General features: G+C 43.8%; 1 protein-coding gene and 2 pseudogenes across 3 annotated transcripts; 1 reads left to right on the top strand and 2 right to left on the bottom strand.

Moving 5' to 3' along the window:
* Window positions 1-3997: 3997 nt before the first annotated feature.
* Window positions 3998-4969, bottom strand: LOC119293062 (annotated as a pseudogene).
* Window positions 4970-10149: 5180 nt separating this feature from the next.
* On the top strand, window positions 10150-11478 carry LOC119294297 (annotated as a pseudogene).
* Window positions 11479-17949: 6471 nt separating this feature from the next.
* Window positions 17950-22619, bottom strand: LOC119292269 (protein FAR1-RELATED SEQUENCE 6-like). 3 transcript variants are annotated; one of them, XM_037571106.1, is made up of 8 exons: window positions 22487-22619; window positions 22301-22401; window positions 20075-22204; window positions 19856-19972; window positions 19672-19779; window positions 19453-19509; window positions 18941-19021; window positions 17950-18587 (listed from the first exon to the last, which is right to left on the bottom strand). In XM_037571106.1, exons 2-7 carry the CDS (start codon window positions 22382-22384, stop codon window positions 18980-18982), a joined length of 2538 nt encoding a protein of 845 aa, XP_037427003.1. In that variant the 5' UTR covers window positions 22385-22401; window positions 22487-22619; the 3' UTR covers window positions 17950-18587; window positions 18941-18979. The 3 variants fall into 3 exon arrangements, with proteins under 3 accessions (XP_037427003.1, XP_037427006.1, XP_037427004.1); XM_037571109.1 differs by having other exon boundaries at window positions 19856-19969; XM_037571107.1 differs by lacking the exon at window positions 22487-22619 and having other exon boundaries at window positions 22301-22418.
* Between the last annotated feature and the right edge of the window lie 5309 nt (window positions 22620-27928).

Below are 27928 nucleotides of genomic sequence, written 5' to 3'. Positions count from 1 at the left end.
CCCCAGATTGAGAGGTTCAATGGTTGAGTTGATTCGGATGCTTCTGCTCATGAGGAATCAAGATGCAAATATGACATATTCATGCAAGAAAGATCTGAGGGGCACATTCTAGTGAACATGAATAGGGGTGTCACATGGTTTCAGTTATAGGAAATCTTTCGCGTACTATAGTTTATATTAATGGGTTGAGAAATGTATTTTATTTTTGCTACAATATGGATATTCTATATGTTCATTGTTATAAATGCTATGGAATGGCAAGAACCTTATTGATATTTTATATCATTTTTCTTGTGCATATAGCTAGCTTTATGTCCATGGTCCTTTTATATAGTATACACTGTGTATCCGTGTCATATTGCTTATCGATTTTCACTATGAGGAAGTATAAAAACAAAAAACTGTATTTATACAATATTTCATACAAAATTTTTGCAGTACCACATTGGACTAATTATGCCATGTTACTATAGTTAGGAAAAGGTGTTACTGTGTTTGCTACCAATCACCACTAGAGATGTTACAATATGTAGAAAATTATGTTACTACTGTGTTGCTATAGTAAAGAAATCGTGTTGCTGGAATATCAAAACGTGTTACAAAGCCCTATTGTAATTACTGCCAATGATTACTAATTGTGTTGCAGTTTTGTTAAAACGTGTTACTAACGATGTTGCTACGCCAGGAAAAACATGTTACAAAGTGTGTGCTTATAGTTCTAAAAAGGTGTTACCAAGGCCTTCGGTAACACATATGGCTTGTGTTGCAGCAATACAACTGTAACACCTGTAAATACATATAGGAACAATGTTTATGTGCTACAACAGACACCACCTAGTAACATAGCCTACAGGAACACATACAAAAACGTGTTACTGCGCGCTTCAGTAACACAATATCTAAACTGTAGTAGCACATCAACGTGTTACAAGAGACCAATCATGTAGTAGTGAAAGAAGCCCCAAATGTGGTGGTTTTGTGCAATTAACTCAAATTAGTTAGGTTGTATGTAATGTTTGAAAACATTTATGTATTTTTACAGAGAGTTTTAGGCATTCAATCTTTGAAGAGAGAAGATCATATGCGTACGTACGTGTTGATTGTTATTCCCAAACCATGTGCCCCGCGCGGGGGCCCTGCGAATAAAGGCGCCACTGATGATTCATCGTCTAGCAAGTCCCCGTCCCCTTATCGATCCTGATTCTCTCTCTGGATACGACGACGTGGAGCCGCCACTGCTACTCGCTGGATGGCCAGTCTGCTGACGGCGACGGACCAGCATTCTTTTGTCCGCACTGCAAACAGTATGTATGAAATTTCTGATCCAAATTCAATCTACGCACGGAGAAACAAAATGTGCAATTATTCCATACATGAATAGTATCCGAATTTTATCCTTTTGTTGCACTATTTGTAGCTGGATTTGTCTTTTCCTTCGCTGTGCATAGATTGAGTTCTGCTTTGAATTTTTTGTGAGATTGTAAACACATATCTTTTGTGTGACGATATACAAGCTATGCCAGGTGGAGGGAGAAAAAAGTCTATTTTCAAGTTTAAGCAAGATCTACGGAGACACTAACGCCCACACGTGTGGGCATTCCCCAACTCATCCACACGCCTGGAGAAAAAACTAACTATAACATCTTGTTTGGGATAGTCAACAGGTAATTTCAATCATTATTAACTATATATCTCGGCCTATTTAGTTCGTCATTTCATGATATGAACTATTTAATAACCCCTTTATTCATTTTCTTTGTCGGCGGGCAGGGCTTGGGCAAGGTTCATCAGCGTCACGGAAGGCGAATGGAAAGAAAAGCTTAACTAGGGAAGACCCAAGGTAAGTAATTAAGTAGTACTAGCTAGCTAGCTAGCTGCCATCTCTTTAATTATCATGCTTGATTAATTATTATCTGATCAAATTCCATTCTAGTAAAGGCCCTGAAGCAGGCGCAGGGGACTGATCTGTGTGCATTCTGCGTTTGCGAGAACATTTGCATGATAGCGTCCAAAAGGAGCAGATCTCAAAGACAGAAATGGGTACGCTTGTCAAAACACTATTCACAATTTTTACACCATTATCGATATCTAGTCACGCAACTAATACACATGCATATTGATCTCCTTCTTAACAGTTCAGAGAGGTGCGGGCGAAGCTCCTAGAAATGGAGCGCGTAGAAGCACTTCAAGAGGAAATAGCGGGATTTTTGCTCGACCAGGTCATAAATCCGAAGGGAGAATACTATTACCCGCTATCGCCCTCATGAAAACCATTTCCAATTGTCATCGTGCTCCGAAGGCACCAATTAGGCTAATGCCACTGGCTCCGAAGGCAACATGCATATGTAGTAGAAATTGTATATAGCTATACATGTGTGTATGTGTGAATTAATTAATATGATGGTTTGTGAGACATTGGTGATATATATATGCATGATTGGTTCTACTAGAAATTCTATTATATATATATATATATATATATATATATATATATATATATATATATGCATAACGTGTACAATGTGTAGTATCGTAAAATACCAGCAAACAAAAAAGAATTAAAATGGAAACACAAAATTAAATGAAAAAGAAATCATAAAACTAAAACCCCCCAAACCTTATAGTACCGGTTGGTCTTACCAACCGGTACTAAAGGGCTCCAGGCCCCTGGAGCTGGCTCGTGCCACGTGGTTTCCCTTTAGCACCGATTCGTGCTGAACCGGTACTAAAGGGGGGGGGCTTTAGTGCCCACACTTTAGTGCCGGTTATGGAACCGGCACTAAAGGGCCTTACAAACCGGTGCTATTGCCCGGTTCTGCACTAGTGGTAGTAGCTTGAGAGGGGTTGATCGGGACGAGAGACGCGATACACAAGACAAGGATTTAGACAACTTCGGGCCCCGGGAAACATCATCCGGAATAGCCCTATATGCTGTTTGTGGCTAGGTCTCATTATGCTCATGAGGGAGTTGCCGCATAGGCCGGCTCTCCTCTTAGATGTGTCTAGCCCTAGAGATTATTTTTTGTGTCCCTCCTGGGGAGCCCTGCCCCTCCTTATATAAGTTAGAGGGGCGAGTTACATGTGGAGTCCTAGTAGGACTAGGACTAGTCTATCTTCTCTTACAAGTTGATTACTTGGGAAGTACTAGAGGGGCGAGTTACATGTGGAGTCCTAGCAAGTCACTACTTGGGAAGCCCGGTTTTTCTTCCAACAAATTAGAGGCAAATTATCATATATTATCAGCCGCCGTCTGCACTGGATGGTTCAATGGGCAGGTGCACAAGTCGCCGCCACTACAGTTTGGTTAACTTCAAACAGCCAGTTGGAAGGAACCATTGGCCGAGTTGCTGACACGGCTCATACGGGATCATTTATAACCCGCCGCAGTCACCTCAACCTTATGTGGATTCACATCACGCTATCAACGCTAATGATGTATACCTTCTGCTATGGTCAAATGTGGAGAATTTCAAGGCAACTACTCGAGTCGTCTTGAGACTCGGGGGCTACAATGGTATGACTCGGCAAAATTAGCCGGTTTCAATGAATTCAAGAACTCCGAGTCATTGAAGGGAAAAATAACCTGGGCCGCGGAGATTACTGCTAGATCGATGAAAATTTAAAAGCCGTTAGAAGATTTCCGGCTCAAAATAAGGACTCTGATTTAAAATCCGATTCAAGAGACATCTTTCTCCCACAAAGCACTGAAGCTCTCAAATCCGGTTCAAAAGCTGGCCCAGGGTAAATTTGTCCCTCACAAATTTTTGAAGCTCTCAAATCCGGTTCAAAATCCGGCTCAAGGTAAACAATATGCACAAAAACAAGGCAAAGATAAACAAGTGAACATTGCATTATGAGAGCAAACAACATGTTCAGGACATTACAAGTTGGAAGCAAAGACTGGGTTCACAACATTACATGTTTCGAAGCAAATAGTTGGAAGCAAATGATACATATCGGTTCACATCATTACAAGTTCAAAGCAAATAGTTGGGTTCTACTTATTTTTGTTGAGCTCCCATGTCCTCTCTATCCATCGAAGCCTTGAACTAGGTTCATGATCCTTGAATGTTACGAAAATATCACGATATTTCCTTTCCAACATAAGATGGGAAGCATAGAAATGCACATCACTCCCAGGTTTAGCACCATCTGCAATCACCATGTTCATCATGTCTCCAATCTCCTTTCTTGTTGTATCCTCTCCTAGGTTTCCCTTTCTCTTTTCTCTTGCACCAAAGAGGTCAACCATACGTACAAGTGCATCAGTTTTAACACTTTCATTTGACCACTTCTCATTCATCCTAGGACTTGGCGAATAAGAACATGGCATCTTCTTCCCAATCTTGGCACGCTTCGTACGAGGTGTAGCTTCGACGTCATGACTTTCACAACCTGAATCATCATCCATATTAAAGCGAGATGAACCACTTTGATATGTGGGAATTGGCACCCCTAGCATGTTCATTTGTGACACAGCAAGCATCAAACACCTCTCTCATTTTGTCCTCCTCTGCTAGTGGAGCATACCGGAACTTGGCAGCTAGATTTGCCTGCAATCATATACCAGGACTCACGGTTAAATAATGGTAGAAGAACATCACTCACTATTTGAATGAATGACATGGCAACAAAATACCTTTATCTCAATTGCCCACCACTCATCTATAGCTGCAATGGTCTTTGTATATTCATCTCTACCAATGCCAGTTGCTTTTTGAGTCAATGTCTTCCATACACTGTAGTCTGCTCTACATATATCCCATCTATTCTTCAGTTGGTCGGAAGAATAATTTCTCCCGGAGCGCTCATTGAACTTTCTAACCAAATTAGCTTTTCCAATGTCGGTTGAAGTGGTGCCACCACGGTTATTAGCTCGCACCTCCTCTACACATGCATCCATAAAAATGGTATGCGCTGCACTGTCCCAGTTTGCTTTAGGGGGCTTGGTTTTCTTTTCTTTCTCCATCTACAACGTCTATCATTAGCACAAAGCAGTAGCCACACAGAAAAGAACTCTTGTTCCTTGTACAGAGAAGAATCTAACAAATAAACTAACATCATCTACATCCATCCATCAATCAAGCAAATCATCTACGTCTATCTAGCAATCCATTGTTCCATGTACAGAAAAGAGCTACAAATCATCTACATCCATCTATCCATCCACTCTTCCATGTACAGAGAAAATACAAGAGAGAGAGGGAGAGAGAGAGAGGCTCACCGAGGCAGCGGATAGAAGACAGCAGCAGCCAGCTGGATGGGCTCGTCGGGGCCGGCGGAGGACGGCGGGGAGGGCGGCCGGAGCCGGCGGGGCGGAGGACCCCAGGGGCTGGCGGGATGGGGGTCGGAGGAGGCGGCGCTGAGCACTGCTTTGGCCGGCCGGATGGGCGCGTCGGGGCGGCGCTTGTCTGCTCCAGCAGGGTTCCGATAAGGCGCGCGTCTGGGCTCGAGGGAGGAGGGGCGGCGGGTCAGGAACCCTAGCGGCGGCTGGAGGAAACAGAGCGAGAGCGAGGGGGGATCGAGCGAGGACAGGGGAGCGAGCGGCAGATGTGTTTTCTGGGCTGCGGTCGGTCGGGCTGTGGAAGGGCATTTTGCCTGTAATTTCGTGGTGAGATAGGGGTACAGTCTGAAAACACAAATGTTTTCATTTGCGGGAGGTCCAGAATCGCCAGAATCAACCCAAAACGCTGCTTTTCGGTTGCACTGTCGATTGTGGTCTGATTTTGACGATTCTACAGAATCAAAACGAGTTCTTTCTAGCTTTTGATTTTTCAGACTCAGAATCTCCATAATCGGGTCAAAAGAACTGGGCCGTAGTCTGATACAAAATAACCCACTTATATGTACATCTAACTGACGGAGGAGTAGCACCCCATGTGGCCTTCATGACTGCCATGATGATTCATTGCCCTCTCTTTTTTTTTATTCCATATATCTGATCTGATGTTCCACTAGCACTCCGTAGTTACATGGATTAGTACTGGTAGCACTGTCTTGGGAACAAGCTATCGCATCTTCATGTGGACCCTTCCTTTGACATTTTCAAAACTCCGCACAACTTTTGCTAATGGATCTTCAGGGTGGATGTCGTAACAGGGCGGCGAGCGGCGCGCGCATCCATCGGGTGGCGCTTTGTAACCAAACACTTTAGGCGACTCTGAGGCGGAGGCGCAATCCATTCCAGCGGGCTGAGGAGGTAGAGCATCGAGGCGGAACGAGGCAAATCTGAATCATAGTTGGCTCCGTTTCCACGTCGTGGGCATCTCCCCCCCTTTTTTTTTAAACGTACGGGAAATCTCATCTGGTCAAACACTTGGACCCGGTCTAGTTGCGTACAGATGTTTCCTTTTTCCTGTCTTGAGAACGACTGATTTTCCGGGATTTAAGCCATCTGCCACAATCACCACGCGTCCCATGTGGTCAAGTATCTCTCAACTCCTCTGTTCTTTTCCCTTTGATCTCGCTGTAACCATCCGAGTGGAAAATAACCAATCATCAGTTAATACGTAAGCCTTGACGTAATTTTTGTCTGACCTTATCTCTTTTGGTCCTGATCTCTGTTCCTGGCGGCTTATGACAGAACACTAAAATCGATCTGGCTCCGATTCCTTAACTGTACAGGGTCTTGGCGGATCATAGGACGTCGGCAGCGAACGCACATAAACACAGCAATTCTAACTCTTCTTGAACTTAAACCTTGTACTGTCCGCTGCGAAAGTTAATTACGATTCTGACCATCCAATGATGAATTTTGTCGGCTCTGCTGAACATTACCCCATGTCGGGTTATCCTGCGTGACTTTTCGGTGCCGCTTCTTCTTCTTCTAGTCGGTAGCAAGCTTCTCGATCCCTAAAAAGCTCCCTCCAAGAACTCATCATCACCGTGCGCTGGCCCCACGGTGGGCACCAACTATCGTGGAATTGTCACGGCAGATGTCCTTAGTGTCAGGACTTAGTCGCGAGACCAACGCATCTATGTAGTAACTTGAGAGGGGTTGATCGGGACGAGAGACGCGATACACAAGACAAGGATTTAGACAGCTTCGGGCCTCGGGAAACATCATCCGAAATAGCCCTACATGCTGTTTGTGGTTATGTCTCATTATGCTCATGAGGGAGTCGCCGCATAAGCCGGCTCTCCTCTTAGATGTGTCTAGCCCTAGAGATTATTTTTCTTGTCCCTCCTGGGGAGCCCTGCCCTTCCTTATATAAGTTAGAGGGGCGGGTTACATGTGGAGTCCTAGTAGGACTAGGACTAGTCTATCTTCTCTTACAAGTTGATTACAAGTCCGGGTCTTGCTTCTTTGTAAAGGAAATATTCGTCATCCCTTTCCTCTTAATCCGGCCCATCATAACGTGAGCTAGCCTTCTGGGCTTTGGGCTTTGTTGTCCATCTGACCCACCCGCCGGGTTACTAATGAGTCGCCAAGATCGGACGGGTTATCTGTGAATCGCCAAGCTCCGGGCGGGTCACCAGTGAGTCGCCAATTGCAGCTGGGTCATACCGCGGGGTATATCCCCGACAGGACCCAAACGAAACCTCATACATAGTTCACACCATTGCAACACCAGCAATTTAGATAGGTATCATAGTTCTTATAACAATTCAAACAAATAGATAGGTATCATAATGCTTACAACAACATAAAGAACAGTAGATAGATAGGTAGCATACTGCATACAACAACACTGGATTAGACTATGTCCCAACCACTAAGCTCAATACCAGAATCTTCATCACAAATCCCCTTGTTCTTCTCCAGCTTGCCCTTGTAAATTTCTTCAACTTTAGTCAGCTCAGAAATGGCTATCTCTAGCTTCTTCTCCATTTTTAGCTCATCCCTCTCCTACATCACCTCAATCTTGTCCTTTATTAGCTATTTCTTAGCCTTCTTGTGGTCTTGGAGTTCACTCTTCAGTACATAAATCTCCTCCTTGAGTCCATTGATATCCCTATCCTTCTTTAGCTCATGCAGCTCAATCCCGAGGTTCCTGAGCAGTTGTCCTTACACTTTAGGAATTGTCTTCATATCCTCTATGACATACCGCTTCTGGTCCAGCTGCTTCTCCAAGCCTTCATGTTCCTCTAACATTATTTTCTTGTAACTTTCTTGATAGGTCTTTTGCACTTTTTTCTTGAGCATTTTGTTAACATTAGCAACAAGGTTCTTGTACTGCAGGTTAGCAGTCTTAACCTCCTCCTCAAGCTTAAGCACTACATGTGCATGATCAGCCCCTTCCTTAGTTCTAGCAGCACAACAACCTTCATATCTTGCCCAAAGCTTCTGAATAGCCTTTCCAGTAGCTTAAGGATACTCCATATCAACCCATTGAACATAGCCACAATTGCCAATCTGCAAGAAAAATAAGTCACTTAACCATAAGCAGCTAAACATGGTACACTAGGGTAACTTGATCATAAAGAAATTCTTTATTTAACTATGTTTGTCTCTGGCTATTCCTAAATAGAAAACCTACAGAGAAACAGAGCAGTTAAGCTTCAGAGAAACAGAGCAATTAAACTTTAGAGAAACAGAGCAGTTAACTATTTTGTGGAAGTAAACTTCCAAACCACATAGGTGCTCAAATAAGCAGACTAATTAAGGATACATATATATCTCTGACTAAGCTCTTTTTTCAAACCAATGTGACCATTAACCATTACAATGGTACAACAGAGATAACTGAATTAATAGAAAATACAAACACTCAAAGAAACAGACCAGTTAACATAGGATTTCAAATAAGCAAAGCAGGACATACACTACAACTTACTTCCTCGCCACACCTATAAAACCTCCTTCCAGTAATGCTACCTTCAAATGCTACAAATTTCTTGGCTATTTTCCGGTGGTAGCACTCAACTGGGCCCTCCTCTGTCACCACATCGGCTTCAAAGTCCGAGTCATCTATGGTTAGGAGCGGCTGCATCGAGTTCAAAAGGAATTTACAGTGGTCAAATGCACTGGATCCGGTTCAAATCATATGAAAAAGAAAATCCCCAATCTGAAATCCATAACCCTAACCCTAGGCTATCAGAGAGAGTACAACGGCGGTGACATTACCTCCCCGGTGAAGTGCAATATATCGTTGCCATCGCTGCGCTCCTCCCCCTCTTTGTAAGAAGGCATTGCGGCCCCTGCAGCGATGCTGGGCGGCAGCGAGGTTGAGTGGAAGCTGCATAGAGGGGAGCGAGAGCGAGGGAGAGTGAGCGAGAGTGAGAGCGACAGGAAGGAGCTGCCACTGTTTCCTTTTTGGAAAACTTCCGACCGACTTGGTCGGTCCGTCCCTTTACGGCCGTTATTGCTTACGATGTCCATCACTAGCCACGCGGCCTCTTTACCACGTCAAAACAAGCATTTTTTTCTCTCTGTATTTTTTGCCATTGTCAGATTTTTGGTGCGGTGCAAAATATTACGAATCGTAAAGTGATGGTTTTTCGCTAGTCGTGACACAAAAGTGGTGGTTCTATGCATTTAAGTCAGTTTACACACTAGAAAGAATGTTCACTGCCACAAGGTTACACATTGTGCCCTATGGCAACTTCTTCAATCTCAAGATCTATAGGTTCAAAATCTCAAAGGCGCTTATAAAGGTAGGATGTGCTTGCAAACCTTCGTAGAGACAAGTGTATGTGCGTGCATGTGAGCATCTGCCCTGTACCGTGTTTCTTCAAAAACTCCAATGGGCGAAACGATCGAGGATCTGCAGGCAAGCACCCTGCCACATGCAGAAAAATCGATTGATAAAACAGAGTTCGATGCGGTCGAGCCTGGAGCACGTCAAGTTCAGAAAGATTCTCTAGACCCGAGGGCTTTTACCTTGATTATTAGTTCACTGACACTGCAGTGATGTTGATTAGGGAAACCTTACAAGCAATGAGAATCTATAGCCCTCGATCGGGGCCCCTTTTCTTTGACCTTGGCTTCACGCGTTCCGAAATCTCTCTACGTCCAAGAGTTTACATGTGATCAAAATGTCGACGAGTCTGTGCGGAAAGATCTTCGCTTGATTCTCTGGCTCTTATATTAGTTTGCTTTTTTTAACATTACTTTGGGCCAAGGAGATACAGATTAGAGGAGCACGGAGAAGTGTACTACGAGGAGAGAGCACTGCCCCCATTCCACGTTGCCGCTCCGAACCACCCTGAAACAAGGCAGCGCTATACTATTACTATGCCGCTCTCCAACTCTACGTCGTCTGTGCCGGCCGTCACCGTCCCGGCGGCCGAGGAGCTCCTCCCACAAGGGCTCCGGCCGGAGTTGCTGCCGCGGCATGTGGCGCTGGTGATGGACGGGAACTCTCGGTGGGCGGTAGCGCGGGGCCTGCCGCCGACGGACGGGCACGAGCACGGGATGCGCGCGCTGGAGAAGACGGTGCGGCTCTCCCGCGCCTGGGGAATCCGCGTGCTCACTGCCTTCGGCTTCTCGCTCGAGAACTGGAACCGCGCAAAGGCCAGCATCTATAATACCTTCTCACTCACTCCTCGTGCGCGCCCGCCACCGCCATGTATACATGCATAGCCCTTGATTGATTGATGGTGTTGTTTCTTGGCATCTGCAGGCGGAGGTTGACTTCTTGATGGCGTTGATCGAGAGGTTTATCAACGGCAACCTCGACGACTTCTTGAGGTAGTACGTACGGATCGATGACTACTTGTGCAAATTAATAGGCTCATATATATTAGTTTTGGAGCTCGATTATATTCATGGTTTTCAATAGCGCGCTATATCTTCGCTCTTAAAAGAAGGTCTTGCGCTAATGAATTTTGATCCAAATATATGAACAAACTTTTTAAATGGCATGCGCTATAGCGTTTACAAGAGGTCCGCCGCTAAAGAGCATAGCCCATTATTTAGAACTATGATTATATTGGTGACTTGTGTGTTACTCTTTGCGGGGAAGGGACCCGTCTACGTATAATTGGTGACCGCTCAAGGCTGCCGATCTCTGTGCAGAAGACCGCACGAGATGCCGAGGAGGCAACAAGGAACAACTCGCAGCTCAATCTAGTCCTAGCCATCAGCTATAGCGGGCGAATGGACATTGTGCAGGCGTGCCGGAATCTCGCCCAGAAGGTGGACGCCAAGCTGCTCAGGCCAGAGGACATCGATGAGTCGATGTTCGCGGATGAGCTCCAGACGAGCTGTGCCGCAGAAGAATCCTCCTCTTGCCCGGACCTGCTCATCAGGACCAGCGGCGAGCTGAGGCTCAGCAACTTCCTGCTGTGGCAGTCGGCTTACTCGGAGCTCTTCTTCACCGACACGCTTTGGCCTGATTTCGGGGAGGCCCAATATCTCCAAGTTCCAGAGAAGAGACAGGCGCTTTGGAAGAAGGAAAAATAATGCAGCGCTATAAATAAACGGTGCGCGCGGGTGACCCCATGCCTGATCATGCTAGCGATTCCGGCTATCTGTATCTGGCTTTATAACCAGTTTTTATTACCTTCAAATAAAATATTTCCCTCACGACGAGTGGTGCACTATAGCAGAGGCTTCTAAAACTTCTCCCCAGTGATTTTACTATATGCTATATGTTCATTGTTTTTTCTTGAGTTGGATGTTCATTGTTTTAAATATAGTTTATCATTCGCGTCAAATGGTCTCTATGCTATATGGGAAAACAAAAGATACACCGAAGGTACGGAAGGACCAGTAACGTGTGCAAGAAAAAGACAGCATGCCTCCAAAGAAGTATGACGGTCCTGTCAGGTACGCTCTTACCAAAGAAGAGAAGGAAATCTTTTTTGAATGTCTGCTCAGCATGAAGGTCCCGTCTGGCTTCTCGTCGAATATAAAGGGAATAATAAATATGCCAGAGAAAAAGTTCCAGAACCTAAAGTCTCATGACTGCAACGTGATTATGACACAACTGCTTCTGGTTGCATTGAAGGGGCTGCTACCGAAAAATGTTCGATTAGCCATTGTGAAGCTATGTTCATTCCTCAATGCAATCTCTCAGAAGGTGATCGATCCAGAAATCCTACCAAGGTTAAGGAGTGATGTTGCGCAATGTCTTGTTAGTTTCGAGCTGGTGTTTCCACCATCCTTCTTCAATATCATGACGCACGTCCTAGTTCATCTAGTCGACGAGATTGTCATTCCGGGCCCTGTATTTCTACATAATATGTTCCCCTTTGAGAGGTTCTTGGAGTCCTAAAGAAATATGTCCGTAATCGCGCTAGGCCAGAAGGAAGCATCTCCATGGGCCATCAAACAGAGGATGTCATTGGATTTTGTCTTGACTTCATTCCTGACCTTAAGAAGATTGGTCTTCCTCAATTGCGGTATGAGGGGAGATTGAGTGGAAAAGGCACGCTAGGAGGGGACTCAATAATATGTAGGGACGGGCATTCTTGGTCTCAAGCACACTACACAGTTCTACAGAATTATACCTTGGTGACCCCGTATGTCGATGAACACAAGAACATTCTGCGCTCCAAACACCCGGAGCAGTGTGACGACTGGACTACATGTGAACACATCAGGACTTTTGGCAGTTGGTTGCAAACACGTCTAAGGGATGACAACACTGTTTCTGATGAGCTGTACTTATTGCCCAAGGAACCATCTTCGACTTTATTGACTTACAAAGGGTACGAGATAAATGGGAATATATTTTACACGATCGCCCAAGATCAAAAGAGCACCAACCAAAACAGTGGTGTCCGCTTTGATGCAGCAACCAAGAGGGGAAATGACACATATTATGGTTCAAGGTTGGAAAAAGCGGTAGGCGTAAGTGAGGCGGTTGGCCTTCGCCTAGTGCCTATGAGGTGCCTAAGCACCCTAGGCACGGCCTAGACGGTATTATAGTTTTTACTATTAAGGTGTGTTTGTGGTTATTATATGTGTGTCGATATTAATTCAGGGAACATAAATAAGTTAACTACTCCCTCTATCCATCTATATAGGGCCTAATACTTTTTTTGAGACTAACTTTGACCACATGTTAGAGCAATAATATATGACATGCAAGTTATACAAAGCATATAGTCAAGTTCCTACATGAAAGGAGCTTCCAATGATATAATATTCACATTATACATCTCAAATAGTATTAATCTTATAAATATGCGAAGGGATTCTCAAAATACACATTACGCCCTATATATATGGATGGAGGGAGTACCATCTACTGCCATTGGGATATGGCCCATTTAGCATATCAGTTCAATATGGCATGATTTCTCACTTGGGTAGACAATTCCTTGCTTGCCCTGCCTAGACTTCCATTTATGCCCTAGGCGAGGCGTCTGGCCATTGCCTAGCGCCTAAGCGTGCCTAAGCGCCTCCTAGGCACTGCCTTTTCCAACAGAGTTATGGTTACATAGTGGACATATGGGAACTTGACATGGACATGATTTTAAGGTCCATTTGTTTCAGTGCAAATGGGTCAATCTGTCGGGAGGCGGGGTACAGGTAGACCCATAGCACGGAATGACAATAGTGGATCTGAACAATCTTGGGTACACAGACGAACCATTCGTCCTAGCCAATGATGTGGCGCAGGTTTTCTATGCGGAGAACATGTCTACCAAACCGAGAAAAGAAAGATAAGGAAGTGAATACATCATATGATGAGCCAAAGCGCCACATAGTTCTTTCATGAAAAAGAGACATCGTGGGATTGGAGGGCAAGACAGACATGTCTGAAGATTATGAAAAGTTCCATGAAATTCCCTCCTTCAAAGTCAAGGCTGACCCAAGCACCATGTTAAACGATGAAGATTATCCATGGTTACGGCGCAATAAGCAAAGGACATAAGCGAAGAAAAAGTGAAGACTTTCTCTCCGCAACTATTATGATGATGCCTTTGATCTAGAATATCACTACAGTTACATGTGAAGAAATGAAATGCCTTTTGTAGCAGATGAGTTTCCGTCCGAAACCCTGATACTTCGAAAGAGACTGTCTGTTTTGTACACGAAGTGCATCCAGTTTTTGCCGTGACCCTCTCAACTTTTTAGCACATGCTATGTGGGTGAAATGATGAAACCATTCCAAGTTTCAACATTTTCAGAGTTCATTTGTAGTGCTTTTCAATTTAAGGGTCATCTAGCTCAAAGAATGAACTAATAGCAAAAAGAATAAACTAATAGCAAAAAGAATGAACTAAAAATAATCAATTAAAATATTATGCTATGATCAACTAAAATAAAACTATAATATTCTTCAATAGCAAAAAGAATCAATTAAAAAGCTTTTATAAAACTCCAATAGCAAAAGGGATCAACTAAAAATCTTTTAAAACCTCTAGTATATATTGAAACTGAAATTATATAAAATTTATGCAACTAAAATTATCAAAGTATTTTCTGTTCAAAACATTAAAAGCAAAAAGAATTTTCATAAAGAATTGTTTTTGTTAGAAACTTTAATAGCAAAAAAGAATTATCATAAAGAATCTTTTTGTTAGAAACTAAAATAACAAAATCTGTTTTTGAATATAATGATAAAACACAGTAATATTAAATAGCAAGAAAAAGAATCACTCCAATATTTATTTTTATAGTAAAGTTAATCACAAACTAGTGATTCACACAAATTTCAAAGAATTCAAATTTAAACTATTCAAATTTGAAAACTAATGGCACTAACAGAAAGTTTATAATTTTTGTGACTTAAAAGCAAAAGGAATAAAAAAATAAAGCAAGAAACAAAATAAAATAAATAATGCAAAAAACAAAACAAAAACTGAAAAAAATATTTAAAAAATGCCACCTACTAGGCAACCACGGCCTGAATATGACTAGAAATCCAACCATGAGCCAGGATTCAGGCCCACAGAAGGCCCAGTAGGCCCACAGGCATATGAGCGTCAGATTAGGCCCGACCGTAAGCTTGTATTGGAGAGGAGCTCGAGAGGGCAGCGATAGTGGGGTTTATAAACCACTCCGAGCCCCTCTCGACTAGCGAGGTGGGACTAAATTTTTTGGTCGCGGGCAGCATAAGGCCTTTGGTCCCTGTTGGTGGCATCAACCGGGACGAATCGAGGTGGGACTAAAGTTATTTGTTATCGGTATGTTACTTGCCCGAGATTCGATCGTCGGTATCTTCATACCTAGTTCAATCTCGTTACCGACAAGTCTCTTTACTCGTTCTGTAGTGCATCATCCCGTAACTAATTCATTAGTCCCATTGTTTGCAAGGCTTCATATGATGTGCATTACCGAGAGGGCCCAGAGATACCTCTCCGATACTCAAAGTGACAAATCATAATCTTGATCTATGCCAACCCAACAAACACCTTCGGAGATACCTGTAGAGCATCTTTATAATCACTCAGGTATGTTGTAACGTTTGATAGGACACAAGGCATTCCTCCGGTGTCCGGGAGTTACATAATCTTATAGTCGGAGGAATATATATTTGACACGAAGAAAGCAGTAGCAATAAAACTGCACGATCATTATGCTAAGCTAACGGATGGGTCTTGTCCATCACATCATTCTACTAATGATGTGATTCCGTTTATCAAATGACAACTCATGTCCACGGCTAGGAAACTTAACCATCTTTGATCAACGAGCTAGTCTAGTAGAGGCATACTAGGGACACGTAGTTTTGTCTATGTATTCACACATGTATCAAGTTTCCGGTTAATACAATTCTAGCATGGATAATAAACATTTATCATGAATAAGGAAATATAAAATAACAACTTTATTATTGCCTCTAGGGCATTTTTCCTTTAGAGTCGACCGAGAATAGTGAGTCGACGTAGAGCCGCATGTGGAAGATACCGGAGGAGTCGACATAGAACGGTCACAAGCCGCACATGGAAGCAGCGAGAGGAGTCGATGTAGAGCAGTCACTGCAGCGCGTGGAAGCCACAAGAGGAGTCGACGTAGAGCGGTCACCGCAGCGCGCGGAAGCCGCGAGAGGAGTCGACGTAGAGCGGTCACCGCCGCGTGCGGAAGCCGCGAGAGGAGTCATGGTCACATCCAGGCCCATCGGCCATTCTGTTGCATGTATTGGGCTCTGCCTGTGGCTTAAAAAAAGAGAGAGTAAAAAAAGTATAATGCTTTCATCGGGTACGCCATTCCCTCGCTGCTCGGTGTTTTCCAAGGGTGTTTCATTCACTGATCCCGTTTCACGTATGCATCTTTTCTTCGTTGATTGATCTGTCAGCAAATCGATCCAGGACCAAATCAATCGACAGCGGAGAGCACGATCCAGTCGAGCACTGGACAACTCCATCCAGAGGGCGACCGAAACAAGAGCACGTGCAGCGGTGGGGCGTCCCAACATGGGATGCAGCAACGGCGAGGAGCAACGCGTGTGCAAAGAATCGAATTTGGAAAAAATATCATCGATCTTTGAAGAAAGGTTCATTGATTTTGAAGAAAAGTTCTTCAGTTTTGAAAAAAAAATCTTAAAATTGAAGAAAATGTTCACACATTTAGCAGAAAGAAAAAAAGAAGAAAACTGTTCCAATAAAAAAAGAAAAAAAAGAAAAAAAACTGTTCCAAAAAAGAAAAATAGAAAAACAAAACAAAACCATTCCAGCAAAAAATGAAAAAAAAAAGATAGATTATATAAGAAGGAAAAGGCTATATGTAAACACGTAAAGTACGGTGGCTTGTTGGTTGTGACAGCGAACTCTGAGCAAGGAAATCGCCAGTTAGAGTCACCGAACCGCTGTTTTTTGCGTCTTTAAACAAAAAAAGTAACATGGGCCAGCCCAGCACGGTGAAAAGGGGTGTGCGCCGTGTACCGGTAAGCCTATAATGGGCGCTACAGGCGTCGTTTAGGAAATGCCTACTGTAGTGAGCTGGTTTATATATTTTTTTCCCTTTCGAAATTGGTTTTTCTTATTATTATTTTCACCTTTTATTTTTAGCATAGTTTTATGTACTATAGGAAAGTTAATAATATAAGGTGAACATTTTCCAAAATACACATTGAACATGTTTTAATATACAATGACCATTATTCAAATACACACTGAACATTTTTAGAAAAAATACACTGAACCACTTTTCAATTGCAAGCTAAACAAAATTTCTAGACATGATGAACATTTTTTCATACATAGTGAACAAATTTTTCCAATACGGTGAACTTTTTTTCTAAAAGGTGAACAAAATTGAAAAGGTTGAACATTTTTAAAATCGTGAATAAAATTTGGAGTGTAGAAACTTTTTTGAAAACTTAAACAAAATTTGAAATTCTGAATTTTTTTTGAAAAAATTATATTTATGAAAAACAGAAAAAACAAGAAAAATCAAAGGAAAAAAGGCAGGAAGAACGAAAAAGGAAAAAGGAAAAAATTTCCTGAAGGAAACCCAAAAAACCATGAAAAAAAACAGGAAGAAAACCGGTTCAAGAACCCTCTAGAAGGTTTCCAAAACCGGCTACTGGCTTCAAGTAGGCCGGCCGCTCCCTAGCTTCGCTTTCAACGAAGCCGCGTCTGCTTGCCACACACGGGCGGCAAAGAGGATTCGCCTATAACATAAGCCTTATGTTCCGAAGGGCATATGTAGGAAACCTAAAAAAGGGGGGCATCTGTAGGATGATTTCTTTAGGACTGGATATTCCCTTTTTCCTCCAAAATTCTTTTGTTCCTAAGAGGTCCTAACTCTGAATCTTGACAAAACTGAACACATCGAAAAAAAGAGTTTCTAAAAAAATATCAATGGACTCCTAAATGAAGAATGCTTCCAAAATGGTACATACACATGAATATGGAACACTTCCAATGAAATTTCAGTCATTTCAGTAGATACCGAAACAGTTGTCTTTCAATCAAAATATTTCAGCCATTACGATGTAGTACGCACAAGTTCAGACATTTAAAAAAATCCCAAACAATTGAAACATGTGGCTGGATTTTCGATTGAACTCAAGTGGATATTTCGATCCTTTGGCCGAAATGAAAACCGAAACCACTGAAATTCACGGGCACGTCAAAGAAAGGAGAGCAGGCACGGCGACCACGAGATTGAAGGAAACCACAACCATGCTTGATCACAACCAAAGGAAAACGAAATCACAGATCCGGACGCCAAGCACGAAACAAGAACCAGATTTCAGTATTGAACAACCCTGAGAAGAAAGAAGCTGGAGTAGTGGCATTCGCCGGAGGGCGGGTAGGGCTTGGCCACCCGTCAAGCAAGCAGAGCAGGGGAGCGGAAGAGATAGCACTAGCAGCAACAGCACCATAATAAAAAGATCTGTGAACTGCCCATCACAAGATCGGCTACTCGTCTGTTGTGTTTGTTGTATGCTAGCATCCGCCTACTCTTTTTCTTTTTAATCAGCATCCACGTACTCTGTAAGTCTGTAATATGCGCCCCAAATTAGTTGCCTTAGATTTGTCTACATACGGATATATCTAGCACTAAAACATGTCTAGATACATCAACTAATTTGGTACGGAGAGAGTACTTCCCTAGATTTGCCACCTTCTATGCTGATTCTCGGATTCTTTTTTCCTGCTGCTATTCCAAGATTTATGCCTGGAGAACTTGTGTCTTCAGATATGTAAAGTTTGTTACCCTAAGTCGAAGATGCACCGACTAACTCTACTCCCCACTTCACATCCATTGTGTGTGGGATCCAGACATCAGAGTCGCCACCCTGTCAATCCCAAGCCAGAAACAAAAATCAATAACAAGGTCCTTCTACAGGGGGGATGCAATGAACTTCATGTACCTTAGTATCTACAGAAAGACACTGCGGTATCAAGAGAATATATGGATGGTGACAAGTATTACATGTACATATCAAAGTAAAATAAGAAATAACATTCCTGACAGTAAATGGGTATGAGCCAACATGAAAGAAATAAGTTGCTATCTAAAACAAGAATAACTCTTGAGTGTCAGCAGATGGAGAGAAAAAAGATGTCCCGACATGATCATAAGTTCACAGCTACATTAAGAACATGTCAAAAGCGTGATACGATGGATTTGGAGAAACAGACAGCATACCTAAAATTCTACTGCCACATTTAGAGCAATGAACACAATCTACCCTGCTCTTCGTGTAGGAGTTCTTAGCATTGGATTATCCTGCAATATAGTCATACCAGTCATTTTATTATACACTAGTAGCTTTATAAATGGTAAAATGGGGAGGACAGTAGTTTTTTAGGTGTTCTGTAATAATAACATTTGATAAGCTACAGAGATTAATAATTGTACACATTTGTTGGAAATCATAATATATCAGGCTGGAAAACGATGAGAAAGAGAATCCCTGAACGAGTGGGACCAAATTAAATATCCTATCTCATGTGTGTTTGTCTTGCTACCAGTAATCCAAATATATATGAAAGGTCCATTGATTGATGAAATTCCATATCAGAACAGGGGCATAAGCATGGACCGTGAAGAAAATGTGAACAGGGGCATAAGCATGGAGTAGCATGCAGCTTAAAACATTGGATAATAATTTTGGAAGCCGCAAGAAAAAAGGGATAGACATTTGTGTGCGGGCAGACCTGCATCGTTTGGTTGTAAGCCCACTGATTTCCGAAAACATGGGGATCTGCTTGTACCTGAAACGTTTTAAGCAGAAAGGCATTGATCACACAAGTCAGAAATGCACACACAGGGAGAAGATGGTTAACATAAAAATCAACACAGTTGTTGATAGTAACTAAGAAGTTGCAAACAAAGAAGAATATAGAATATTATAAAGATCTGTGCATGGCAAAAACCTGCATAAAGTTGTTCGGCATCATCCTTGGTTGATTAGGCAGTTGATGTTGGTGACTAACATCCATTCCAAAATGAGGTCCAAATGTCAGGTTTGGAGATATCCCTTCCTGTTTAAGTTTGCAACAAAAATGTTCACACGCATGAAAATGATGGTAGCAGAAGCAGACCAAAATTACTACGTACCATTAGATGAATACTTCCTGGCACTCCCATGTCAGGACTTTCAAGATGGGAACCTGACGATGTCCCTTGAATCATATTAGTTTCAGTTGGCACAAATGATGACCGTAGAAAATCCTGCTAAGGACAACATAAATAAATCAATAAAGATTTCGTCATATGGCAAACTGACGTATGAATGCTTGAGGCTCTTTATGCCCCCAAAACTGAGAAGAGACGAACCTGTTCTTTATTTGACCGTAATACGGCATCCGGATCAGTTTCTGCCACTTTCTTTGCTGGCCGGCCAGGATGCTTTGCATTTGTGGACAGGGAATTCTTCTCACCCTCTGGAAATTGAGAACTAAAAAGGCCTTGGCCATTTTCAGGTGCATCAGCTTCGAATGAGAGAAGCCTCGGCTGCCTGTCTCTAGCAGGTTGACCATCATCCAGAAGAGCCCTCTCTGCTTCTCTCAGTAACTTCAGAGCAACAAGGTACCTACTCTCAGATATAAAGCCTAAATTGAGAACTTGACGGCACTGTGTAGACAAATAATCATGGCGCTCCACTGTGTCACCAAGGAGCATCTCATTAGGATAATGTGCCAAAGCATGCAGTTTCTTATAGTCTCTTTTCCAGCGATCAAGGACGTATCTTGACGGGATCTCAAACATGTCATGCAACTTAAACACAGACAACGCATGTCTGCATAGTATGCCAGTGAACTGAAAGAAACCACATTCACACTCAACAATGAGCCCTTCTTTACAAAAATAAACTTCATAAGTCCTGCTCTCCGTCTCCTTTCCATCTTCCATGTATGAGCATTCTTTCACTTCAAAAGTAACAAATGGGCCATCAACTTTACTTGGCATACCATCACAATACATTGTTGCTTTCAACTCTTCCTGAAATTTCCTGAACATGTTGATTGTGTAGGCCTTGGCCAGTTGCTCTTCCATGTAGAACTTTGTGACAGTCAATGGAGTCCTATGGGAAGATTCTTCATCTGCTTGCAACTCTTTCTTGTATTTGTTCTCCAATATCATCTCATATTTGCTGAAAAATTGCTTCAAAGAAGTTTTTGGGTACACAAATCCATCATAGTATGAAGCAACAGACTCCCCACGCTGTGAAACAGACATACCTGCCCAGAATTTGTCTTTAAGATAAGCAGGTGCCCATAATTGCCGATGCTCATGTAGGGAACTGAGGCATTCATTTCCTGCAAGTCCATGTTCCTCAATAACCTTCTTCCAATCAGCCTCGAACTCTGGGGGCTTCAAAGACCCATATGTTACTTTCTTCAGTGCTCTCTTAATTGTTTTGAACTCCGCGTGTGCTTTCAAGTTCTCTGCCACGTCTCTCATAATGCGATACAGACAAAGGCGGTGCTTAACTTGGGAAAATACTTCTCTAACCGCATCCAGAATGGCGTTGTAGTGCTCGGTGATGATTGTGTCTGGGTAACAGCCCTTCATACATGACAAAAATGCTCTGAATAGCCAGGTATAGCTCTCAGCACTTAGGTCCGAAAGCAAGCCAGTACCGAACAAAACAGGGTGGCCATGATTATTCATCCCAGTGAAGAAAACAAGTGGCAGATCATATTTGTCAGTCAAGTATGAAGTGTCAAAGTAAACAACATCATGACCAAAGTATTCATGTGCTGCCTGTGACCTAGCATCACTCCAAAACAAGTTCCTTAGGCGCCCCTGTTTGTCCAAATCCACCAGGTAGAAGAAATTTGGATTCTTATTCTGCATGCTCCCAAAAAACTTCTGGATCTGCTCATCATCTCCTTCCCCGAACTTGAGCCTTCCTATCTCGGTAAAGTTCCCCTGCTCTTTGTCAGCTATCGGAACATTCCTGCGCCCTTTCAGCCGTGAACCATTCTCCACGCTCTTGGCATCCGTCAGTTTCTTGTAACAGCTCATGGGCGAGTCCGAGGACTGGTTGAGCGGATGGTTGTGGTCGAGCTTGGCGTCGTCGATGTGAAGCCACCTGTCCTGCCTCAACTTCAGCGAGATCCTAGCCGGGCAGTTAATCTTTGCTGTCTCCCTAGACAGGTAGCACGCATTCGCTCGCCCTCTCCCCGACCGACTGCACCCGAGCACCAGCCTCCGGCACACCCCGGACTTCAGGTACGACGACTTGAGAGTGACCGCCGAGAAGCCGGAATCCGCCGCATACTGCTTGTAGTACTTGAGCGCGTCGTCATAGGTCTTGAACCGCAACCCTATACGAGGCGCATTCTCATCCACCTTGGCACCCCCGCCATCTTCCTGGCCACTGTCATTGTCGTCGACGAGGATGACCTCCTTGCCCTGATGCAACGGCGGCAGTTCCGTCCCCGGATTACCCCCCGAATCCTGGCCAAAAATAGCAAAGCGCCGAAAAATCGCTCCATCAGCAAGCAAGCATGAGAATTCGACGCCTGGGGTAACCCGAAGCGCTTGCTAACCAACCTGGGGTTTCTCGGCGATCTGCGGCAGCGAGCCATTCCCCGGTGGCTCTGGGCTCCTCCCGTCGGCCTCGATTGGCGCCTCCATCGGCGTCGGCGGCGGATCTAGACGGCGTGCGCCCGGAAATCGGGGAGGTCAGTGGGGATTTGACTGGGAGAATCGCTGGATGAGGACGAACCTAGGTCATACCTCGAGCCCCGGACTGCGGGCGCCGTGGCGGCGGCGGCGGCGGCGCTCAGGTACCGCACGACGGCAGCAGTAGGGCGCGTGGTAGACCAAGAGGGGGAGGAGAAGAAAAATAAAACAAAAAATCAGATATTTGCCCACTTCGAATATCTGGCTTCTCAAAATTGGGGCTTTCAATATTGGCTTCAAGGTTGAATGGTTTTTTTTTTTCGAGCAAGGTTGAATGGTTAGTAGGACAGTGGTATCAGAGTCTAGCGAAGTACTCCGTTCATTTGAAAATACTTGTCATCAAAATTGATATAAAAGGATGTATCTAGATGTATTTTAGTTCTAGATACATCTTTTCTTTATCCATTTTGATGACAAGTATATTTTCGGGCGAAGGGAGTAATTTTTAGTGCTCGCTTTTTTTTTTTAGATTTTCGATGATGCGCGTTAGTAAAAGGAGGCGTTCCCGTCGACTATGAGGCGTCTACGGCGATATGCCGGCTTAGTCTCTTGAAGATGCTCATAGGGATATGGTGTGCATGTATGTGATCATAGGAGCGTATTATAAGTGCTTATGTATATTATTATTTTCTTTAAATATTGGCTTTTCACAAAAGCGCGATGTTAGGCGCCGGTCCACCGGCCTAAATTTTGGCGTGTCGCCACATTGTTATCGATTAGACCATTTGTAAGCATCATCAGATGTGATTTTCTTGTTTTCTCTTCCGGCGTCGCAGGTCCGACTAGACCATTTATAACCATCATTATATTGTTTGCGAGTGGCCACTCACGCTCGCCCTTTGCCGCTCATGCTCGCCAGCCACCCGTTCAAACTGCGCTTGCCCCTCGGTCGCTCGTGCTTCTGTAACTGATGAACGTCGCTCTCCCAGTGGCGAGCCATATCCTCTGACGTACGGCCCGCTGCCGTTGCGCCACTGACGCGTGGGCCCGAGGCCACATGTCAGTGGGCGTCAAGGCACGTCAGAGGAGTTGCGTCCTCCAGCGTGCGGTCTATCATGATTGCGGCTTCCTTGCATCACAGCCTCCGCTCGTCACCTTCGTCGGCTCGCACCATTATGTTTCCAGCAAACAAAAACTCCAATAGTTGTCAGCCGCTGTAAAAACAATGTGCCCGTCCTAGCAAAAATTATCCCTGGTACCAGCAAAAAAACATGTGGTCACAACAAAAATCTCGTCTATCCCCAACAAAAATTATTATTGGTCCAAGCAAAAACGATTCCGGTCAATGGTGGTTGTAGCTTTTTGCCGGTCGGTTCCAGCAAAAGAAAAAGAGTACTCACCCATGGGAGCCCGCTGTATGCACCGTCGGAACAGTTGGTTGCAACAACCATAGCCGCTAGTTCCAGAATCGCCGGACTCTAGGTCGTAGCTCGCTGTCAACGGTTCGTCCTAGATGTGTTCCAAGAAACCGTCAGTTGCAGTCGGCCTCTTTCAGCAGCTCCCTGCGACAGTGTGTCCTCGCTATACCTGGCCAAACCTCGGGCCGGGCCTAGCCAAGCCCGACACAAAAACTCAGGCCCGGGCTCGACCCGGCCCGGCCATCGGGCCTGTGTTTCTGGACCCGAGCCCGGCCCGAGCACGTAAAAGCCTGCTGGGCTTCGGGCCGGCTCGGCCCAACCTTCACAAAATGGCAAAAACAATGGGCCCGGGCCCGGCCCGGCCCGGCCTTCGGGCCTGTGTTTCTGGACCCGAGCCCGGCCCGAGCACGTAAAAGCCCACTGGGCTTCGGGCTGGCTCGGCCCAACCTTCACAAAATGGCAAAAACAATGGGCCCGGGCCCGGCCCGGCCCGGCCATCGGGCCTGTGTTTCTGGACCCGAGCCCGGCCCGAGCACGTAAAAGCCTGCTGGGCTTCGGGCCGGCTCGGCCCGACATTCAGAAAATGGCAAAAACAATGGGCCCGGGCCCGGCCCGGCCCGGGGGCAGCGTCGGGTCGGGCCAGGTCGGGCTTTTTCGAGCCGGGCCGGGCTTCCCATGGCCAGGACTAGTCCTCGCCACCGCATCACAGTTGTTCCGCAACACCGCTGGCGAGTCCGGTCCAAGGTTGCGGAGCGGGGGCGAGCGTCGTAGACGAAGTAGTCGAACACGCAAAGTAGATGGACACAGAGAATTATGAAGGAGACTACTACCTCTCTTTCAGTTTACAGGGCGTGCGCGTACCCCTAGGTCGTCTATTTGACCAACTTAATACAAGTCATATATTACAAAAAATATACCAATATAAACTTCATATGTTCCATTTTCAAAAGATATAATTTTTGTGTTACATAGTTTATATTAGGGTGATAAAATTGGCAACCTAGGTATACGCGTAGGACTTGTAAACTGAGACGGAGGGAGTAGTTTTATTAACTAATGATCAATGGTGTTTCCTTTGTTCGCAGTTAATAGATGAATATAAAAAAAAACTTCTAGATAACGACAAATGGCGCACATGTAAAAGTTGGCTGCTGGTTTCGGCTAAGGAGTTGAGGATGGTGGAGTGATACCGAGAAGCCGGATGTACGTCCTAAGTAAGGGCACATGCACGAAGACGTCTCGATTTGGCAATGACAAAGCCAAGCCAGCCGGCTCCGGGCGACCACAATGGCCATTCAATGGTCCATGGGCATCGATGAAAATTTATTTATATTCTAATTGAGACCAGGGTCCTTGATGAATTTTTTAATATAATTAAGGTGTTCTGTTTTATTGTATTATAATTGAGACATGGACTTCGATGAAGTATTTATTATAACTGAAATGTTTTGTTGAGACAATGGGCCTCGATAAAAAATTTATCATAATTAAAATGTTTTATTTTATTATACATTAAAACATTGCAGGAGTAACGTTTTTTTTCTATTTTGCTATTTTGCTGTTGTGAACTATACTTCTTTTGTAAGACCGATGAGCGTGCACCAAGACATGTTTTATTTTTATTTTCAGGTGAAGACGATAAGAGCAGACATACACGGACGAGACATGCCTGCGCCCGTCCGTGCTCCTGCATACGTGCTTGATTTGATGGGAACAAAATAAGACCGTGCGTGCGCGCGTCCGTACTCCCGCGGACGTGGCTTGATTTGATTGAAACAAAATAAGGCCAGGGCAAGAGCATGGGGAGGGAGCATGCAAGCCGGATCCAACATCAAGACACTATGCATGTACTCCCTCCGTCCGGAAATACTTGTCGCACAAATGCATAAAAATGGATGTATCTAGAACTAAAATATGTCTAGATACATCCATTCGTCCGACAAGTATTTCCGTACGGAGGGAGTATGTAATAATACAGGGCAACTTTTTGTTTTGAGAGAGACAATACAGGGCAACTTGATAGTTTAAGGGAAAACTTTGTTTTTGCCACTCTAGCTTTTACGATCAACTTGTGGGGCTCATGCAGAGTAAATATCCATGGGGAAAAGATGAGGGAGTTGTGTTTTCAAAGTGGAATACTTGCAACCAATATTTTGCGCTAATTCGCAATGATGAAGATGTGGTGAGCATGTATGATGAGAATCAGGAAGAAAAGGTTATTAAGATACTTGTCCAGTTTTGCAAGAATGGTGAGGAGGATGAGCTTGCTATTAGTTTGCTTCAACCAATCCAACCTCCAGCAAAGGACATACCCAAGGTCATACTGGAAGAGTTAACTCAAAATTCTCAGTATGAGTATGAGATACCCGAGGAGAACTTGGTAGGGCAACAAAGATCTGAAGAGGGCTATCAAGGAGAGGACCATGTAGGAATAGACGAGGAGGAGCAGTACCTTGATGGCGGTGAGCAGGAAAATGGAGGCGAGCAAGCCAAATATGCTGACCGTAAGGCAACCGACGATGTTCCCCAAGATGTTGATGAAGATAGTGGTGAGCAGGAAGAGGATAGTGATGATGAGGAAGCTGATAGTGATGAAGGGGGCTGTTAGTGATGAGGATAGTGACGGAGGCATACTGCATGATATTCCAGCAATAAGTTATGACAAGGATAATCCACCTATGACAAAAGGGACATTATTTCCCTCAATTGAAGAGTTCAGAGTTGCACTTGCTACACATGCCATTGTCAATGAGTTTAGTTACAAAACTGATAAAAGTGATCAAAAGAGGGTGAGGGTTTCTTGTTCCTATGAACCACCGGAAGGAAAAAAACCCATGCAAGTGGAGGGTGAACGGTTCGATCTTATATGACAACAAAACAATTCAGGTGAAGAATGAACCCAAGATGCACACATGTCCTAGCACAAAAAGAGATGGAAAAGTAAAGGTTGCTAAGAGAAAATGGATTGCAGTCAGGGTGACTGATTGGTTGAAGGGTGATCCAAGTATGACTAGCATCGCTTTGAAGAAAAGGTTGTTCGAGAAATACCATGTCGATATCAATTATCAGAGAGTGCTTGCAGGTAGACGCATAGCCTTGGACCAGATATTTGGGAAATTGCACCCTCCAATACTGAAAAAGGCTGCTAGTAGACCTAGGACACAAAGGATAAAGTCAGCCTTTGAAAGCATATCAAAGAGAAGACACAAGTGCCCAGAATGCAAAGAACTTGGGCATTTGTTGAAGACATGTCCAAAACTTCATCCCGAACGCAAGACAAGAAACAGGTACTTTCTAGCAAAGAATTGTACATTCAAAATTTAAATGCAAAGAAATGTATAGTCTAACTAAATTTCTCTATCTCAAATCTGCTAGGAAAAGAAAAAATGTTGAGCCAATAGACATCGAAGACGCAGAAGCTATTTCCATAGATGCTGAGACTATGGGCACTACAAGGTTAATATTCTTTGTTTTGCTTCCAACAATCCATAATGGTCTAATTTTGTCTATTGTAAATATGCATTTTGCCTACTTTGGTGCGTCTAATTTTGTTTCAAACAAGCCAATGCATAGAAGTCTATTTTTGACTATTTAAATATGCATCTCAACACTTATTTGCATTCATTCTCAGTGCTGAAAATGGTTCTACAAACAAGAGAAGAGGTGGTAAAAGGGCAAAGTCTAGCCCAATTCTTGAAGCATCTAAGAAGACTTCTGCTACCCGTGATAGCCCAGCAAAGAACACAAGAAGCAAATGTCCTCCGTCGAAGAACACAAGAAGCAAAAAATGTCCTTCGGCGAAGAGCACAAGCAAAAAGAAGTTGTGAACCTTGCTGTTTAGGATGATGCGCAACTACATTTATTTTGTGGAGCACTATGCATATGTGAACCTTGTTGTTTAGCTGATGATGTTGCTAGACTTGGCTGTACTATGTCTCAACTTGTGTGGAGCTGCTTTTTGGGTGGTCCATATGCATGTGAACCAGCTGTTTAGATTAGATGATGGATTTGATTTCTATGAAGTATTTTGTTGATATTAAGAATGCCTTAACCTCTTTACTATGCTGTTGGTCATGATGTTATTATTGCACTTCTCATCTAAATATCCCGTCATTATGTGTGATGGTTAAATTTCCAA

The sequence above is a fragment of the Triticum dicoccoides genome, chromosome 4B, assembly GCF_002162155.2.
Source record: "Triticum dicoccoides isolate Atlit2015 ecotype Zavitan chromosome 4B, WEW_v2.0, whole genome shotgun sequence".
Classification (NCBI taxonomy): domain Eukaryota; kingdom Viridiplantae; phylum Streptophyta; class Magnoliopsida; order Poales; family Poaceae; genus Triticum; species Triticum dicoccoides.
This window is presented reverse-complemented; position numbering and strand designations above follow the sequence as displayed.

Bases quoted from the DNA above. Each gene is read 5' to 3' on its own strand.
- LOC119292269 (XM_037571106.1), bottom strand. From the start codon at position 22,384: ATGGAGGCGCCAATCGAGGCCGACGGGAGGAGCCCAGAGCCACCGGGG. The intron at 22,205-22,300 runs GTTGGTTAGCAA...ATTTTTGGCCAG, and splicing joins AGATCGCCGAGAAACCCCAG to GATTCGGGGGGTAATCCGGG. The intron at 19,780-19,855 runs GTACGTAGTAAT...AAACTTAAACAG, and splicing joins CAGGAAGTATTCATCTAATG to GAAGGGATATCTCCAAACCT.